The sequence below is a fragment of the Euphorbia lathyris genome, chromosome 2 (assembly GCF_963576675.1).
Source record: "Euphorbia lathyris chromosome 2, ddEupLath1.1, whole genome shotgun sequence".
In the NCBI taxonomy this organism is placed as follows: Eukaryota; Viridiplantae; Streptophyta; class Magnoliopsida; order Malpighiales; family Euphorbiaceae; genus Euphorbia; species Euphorbia lathyris.
In genome coordinates, this window is record NC_088911.1 from 90,272,532 (window position 1) to 90,278,279 (window position 5,748).

Below are 5,748 nucleotides of genomic sequence, written 5' to 3' on the forward strand. Positions count from 1 at the left end.
ATCAGCATTGACCGGTTACAAAAATCGGTTGTACACTTTAGTGGGAGGTCACCTGAAGTTCGTACAGTTCGTACAGTTTAGTGTGATAAAATTTTAGTTGTACACCAAAGTGTAATTTGGGGTAAAGGTTATACACCACGTATGTAATTTACCCCATGTTAAATTTATATTGATGCTATTTTGTACATGAAACCTAAATTGATAATTTTCCAAAAACCGTAGACATATTTTTAATACCTTATCCTTTTGTTTTTTTTTTCCTACATTTTTTCTAGTGTGGTGTTGAATGTAATTAAATTGATGAAATGGGTTTAACAAGGAATTCAACATCCGCTAAAAGTGAAGATTTTTTTGGAAGGAATGTTGAATGAATATGTAGGAGGAATGACGAAATTGAAAGCAAAATCAACATTGGAAATAAAATAAAATGTAGAAGGTAATTTTAAAAAAAAAAAATCTGCCACCTCTCTATTCTTCAATTTGGGTGTAAAGAAAAGTGGTCAAATTTCACCTCACCCACCCTCACTTACTATTACATTTAATTACACCTCGAAACAAACAAGATTACCTATCATCACTTACCCTCACTTATTTTAAAATATCCCAATCCAAACAAGATATTAGGGATTGGAGAATGAAATTAGAAAAGTTAGAGATTAACTCAAAATTAAAAGAGAATAAAACGAATGATTGAATTGATAAAAAAAACGTTAAAAAAAAAAAATTTCCTTACCTTTTTCTAAACCCCAAAATAGACTACCCTGAAAGAATAATAAAACAATTATCTTTATTTTGAATGGATTCATTTTTAATACTTGAATATTTCTATATAAGAAAAATGAATATTCAATTGAAAGAGAAAGTGAGAATATATTAATGAGATGCTTCCTTTATAAGGCGATGTAAGACCCAGACCAGCTTAGATACACCTCCTCTCTTCTTCTTCCTCTGAATTCTATTTGGCGATTTTTTCTGAATCAAACCGAATTGCTCTCTCTTACCGGAAACTCCAACATCAAAATGTGGGATCATTTTCCTTCGGATATTCTTCTAAGCATCTTCTATAGGCTCTCCGTCAAGGAAGTCATAAGATTTACCTTGATCAACAAATCATTTTACCAACTCATCCATTCCAAATTCTTCGTTGATGCCTACAACCAACAAGCCCTACTCAATGGCACTAATCCTCCGTTAATCTTGGTCAGTTTCATTCTTAGAGAAAAATACTCATTGCATTACGAGTCCGACAACAAGGAATTACAGGAATGTGTGCCTCTCCCTTTGCCATTCCGAAACCCCAAAAATTGTGCCATGGTAAGTTACTGCAATAGCTTGGTATGCGTGTACCACCATGTTTGTAAGGAATTCATTCTCTGGAACCCTTACATTCAGAAAGCCCTCACTCTTCCCAAACCCAGTTATATCGATGACCATTCTTTTTTTGGTTTTGGCTTTGTCAATGAAACTTCCGACTATAAGGTTTTGATGATCAATCAAACTAATCAGGCTGAGCTCTACTCTCTCCAACACAATTGTTGGAAGATTCTTGCTAATCGTGCACCTTTCTCCACTTTTATTCCTCATCTGATTTGTGTTAAGGTTCATGGTCTGATTTGTGTCAAGGGTTCATTGTATTGGATCGCAACTAAAGCCGATCAGACTGTTATGGGAGTATTTGACTTGAAACATGAAGTTTTTGGTGAAATTAGCTTACCAGACTGCTGGAACGCTGTAAAACCATCAAGTTTAGAGTTAACAAAACATACAGACTTGTCAATTGCTGTTGTTAAGGGTAGTAGGCATAATGTAAATGCTGATATTCAGGTTATAGATCTTACTAATGAGAAGAAGTGGAAGTGGAGGAAGTATTCAAGTGCAGAAGGCTCACTTTGGAATGGAACTATGTGTTTAGTTCATTTAAACGAGAAAGGGGAAACCACAGTTCAACGTGAATATGCACGGCGTATCCATACCAGACCGAAGCAATTTATTGGATTCGGTAATGCTTATAAATATGTGAACAACTTAGCATTACTTGATAAAGCATGCGAACCATCAACACCTTTTAAGAGGAGAAAAGCTGGGGAATCATCGCCAGCTGCTTAAAACCTATGCAGAGCACTTGAGGTAACAGTAGAAACTATTTTCTTTTTTCTTGTGTTCTTCAGCAGAGAAACAGAAGTCTTGTTCATGATGAATGCACTATTTCAATGATTTGAGAGGCATAAAAAGCTTAATTGTGTAGATTTTGTCAAAATTTACCCTTTTGCATTACTGTTAGGTTGTTGTTATCTTAATTTTGAATCTAGATGTTATGAATTCCATTTGCAAAATGCATTGAATCTTTTGTACTAAAATAGTAATGGTTTCTTTGCTAGCTAGTTGAATTTGAAGAATAGTTAATCTTAAATAGATTCACTGATGATATATGTTTTGAAAAAGATAAACAGATCTCCTTTGATTGCTTGATGCATTACTGGTAGGTTGTTATATCTTCATTGTGTCTGCCATCTCAATTCCAAAATCTCCCTCTCTTGATTTTCAGAAATTTTGTCTGGTTGATTTGAATTTTGATGTTTTTCCTAGTCCAAGTCTTTTTTGGTATTTTCATGAAACTCTCTATCTAGTAATTCAAAAACGGCATGGGTTTGTGATTCTTGAGTAAGCTTTTAATTTCACATCCCCTTCTCCATTGCTTGATTCCTCATCCTATCTTTCAAAACTCTGATTTGGTTTTGTAGCAATCTCTGAAAGCATATTCCCATTTTTTATTTTCGCTAAGATTCTGAACTACTTGAATCCTTAATTAATTCATATGTAGTTTAAGTTGTTTGTGCTAATATAATCATTCAATGATTTCAGTTTTGTTCTAGCTGTTATTCATGTGCAGTATTGTTACATCTATCTTAACTGAATGCATTTCCGCTAGTATTCTTTCGTTGGAATCCAAATGCATTTTAAGCTTTCTATTGATTTGTAATATCATAGGAGTTGTGATTTATATAATATGCAGCTAGTATTGTTTGAGCAGAAACTCTGGACCTAGGAATATAGATTGAACTATGTTAATTTATCTGTGCCATTTTATGAACAATGATATATGGAACTTCTTTTGTTAGCCATGGAGTTCGCAGAGTGGCATTGGCTGCTACTGTCAATCATGTGTGGAAAGCAAATAATGTGCTCTGTTTTCAGAATGTGCAGTTTGTTTTTTATAGTGTTATACGGCTTATCCTGGTTTTGCTGTGTTTTACCCAATTCATAGGTGTTGTTTTGCTCTGTTTTCAGAAATGGAGTTTGGACTTTTTTCTATTTAATTTTATTCTGAACTTCTGAATCATTGTATTCATTCCTGCAGGAATTTGCATCATAAGGATGAAGAGTTGGTGAGAGCCTGAAATCTAAGAAACAAAGTTGGCATGATATTTGTATGCTTCTGTGGATCATATATACCTTGGGATTTTTACATGTTACCAAACCAGATATTTTCAGCAGGGAGGTTAACAATTTCAACATACAAGAAACAAAGTCTTTCTTTCTTCAAATTTGGGATTTTTTCTTAAAACATTTTGATTGCTTGTTGTTTGTTGGTTTTTCTGTGGTTTTTTCTGGCATTCATTAGAATTTGAATTTCCCTAAACGCAAGTCTAAAAGCAAAGTTGATCTATACCCCTCCAATGCTCAGATGATACCATTTATCTTACCAAGTATTTAAGAGAATAAACACAAGTAAAGTTATAGGAATTAGTCCTCGACTCTAACTCTGAACCAGTCACAAAAAAGAAAACTCATAAAAAAACACTTAACTACTGCTTTAGGCATTAGCTAGTTAGGCATTCAAAATTCAAAATACAAATCCTAAACACTAATCAACTTCTCCCTCCTTACTCCGTCATCCATACTAATAGCACTAACAACTAACATCCATATGCAATTATGCCTACAACAAGACCATTTGTGATATGTAAGTGTCTTTTTAGGCCACCATGTTTTGTAGTTTTTTTATTATTCTTTTTAAACTCAAGTGGAGTATGTCATAGATTTTTTTTTTTTTATCTTCTGTGCTATTTATTCTATGCATGTATGATGAATGTCATTAGAGTTCGTCAAAGCTCGGTAAAAGACCAGCTCGGTCAAGTTTGGTTCAATCAAAGTTTGGCTTGAAAGAGCTCGCTTGAGACATTAACGAGTCAATACCGAACCTACCTATGTTCGATATCAGTTCGGCTCGTTAACACTTATGTGATTGTTCCTACTAAATTTAATGTGTATTGCACAATGCTATGGAATAATAAAATCACAGTACTATCTTGAAGATCTACTTCAACAATATATGCGAGCCCCGTCTCTATGTATTTGAGACTCTCTTTCACTCTATTACGGTCTATCCATAAAGTTGGCTTTTCAAAGAATTGTCAATGGATATAAGGATGTAACATAGAACATTCTCGTAAAAAACGACTTTCTTCCATTTGATTAATTTATTAATATCTTCACAAAAAAAAAATATCATCGTCAAGTTTTTCTTTCAAAAACATGAAGGAAAAGATCTTTTTCTTGTTTGAGGACAACTTAAGTTGTTCTTTAAGCCTTAAAGGCAGGCATTTAACATTTTTCTGTAGAAAATGTTTAAGTTGTTGGAAATCCTTTTGTGCAAGACCTCCTTTTTAAACCTGTACATAAACTGATCCGTGTTTTGAAAGATGAAGACCTTTAATGTCTTATGAGTAGCATCATGTCTAGCTAAGCTCAAGAATTTCTTTTTCCTCCATGTTAGTGTTAGATTTAATGAATTCTATAGATCTAGTATTTCCCTCTGGTGGTTGTGGAGCTCATTCAGAAGTTGAATATTTGACTTTAAAGTTATATTTTCTAGAAGGTTCGCCGCCCAATGTATCCATTCAATTCAAGACCATCTTTGAGAATTTTATCTTTATTTTTTATTTTTTTTTGTTTATCAAGAAGATTATCTCTAGAATCATATATTTGATTCTTCGTCATAAATGTCACTAACAATCATTTAAGAGCATATTATGCTCTCCTTCTATGAAGAATTTGGGCATATTTTGCCGCCTTGAGGCCGCCTAAAGCCACCTAAGAGTTGCTATAATATAATTAACTTATGTCTGGGCACCAATCAAAACAAAAAAATATTGCTTTTTTCATCATTGTTTTGGTTTTTTGCTTTAATATAATTCAATTATGGTGAATTTTGTTTATTTTTTTTTTCGATATGTGTTTAATTGCGTTAGCTACTTGTTTCAATGATATGATTCAAGACTTTAAAGATACTATTTCATAGTTTTTAGTTAATTTTTATACGCTTTTAAGGATATATGGTAGAAATATATATGTTTTCTATATTAATTCTTTTTGTATTATTATTTTTAGATAGTATGGAACATATTTTAATCACATTTATATAAGAAAATACAAAAATACAAATCCGATTAATTCTCGATTAATCTCTGACTAATCTCCAATAGCTTTATCTACTCGACTAGTGCCTAGCATTTTTCACAACCTTACTTGTTCTTTCATCCTATTGAATTTGGCTACATTTTACGTCAAATAATAATGTGCTTTCTCAATCTTTTAAATCAAGGATTTCTCCTTATTTGAAGCATGTTTATTTTCTTAACATTTTAAGGCAAAATGTCTCGGTCGTTACACAACCAGCAACCAGCATATTTCACGTTCTATCTTTTATTTTCATGCATTTAGGATTAGAGCTAATATTCATACTCC

The 5,748-nt window shown here is 32.8% G+C and overlaps 1 protein-coding gene across 1 annotated transcript; it reads left to right on the forward strand.

The window, feature by feature from the left end:
- The first annotated feature begins 891 nt into the window (after positions 1–891).
- LOC136220683 (F-box protein At1g52495-like) lies at positions 892–4,062 on the forward strand. Its single transcript, XM_066008476.1, has 2 exons — positions 892–2,127; positions 3,359–4,062. The coding sequence occupies exon 1, from the start codon at positions 1,021–1,023 to the stop codon at positions 2,104–2,106; it is 1,086 nt and encodes a 361-aa protein (XP_065864548.1). The 5' UTR covers positions 892–1,020; the 3' UTR covers positions 2,107–2,127; positions 3,359–4,062.
- Positions 4,063–5,748: the final 1,686 nt, after the last annotated feature.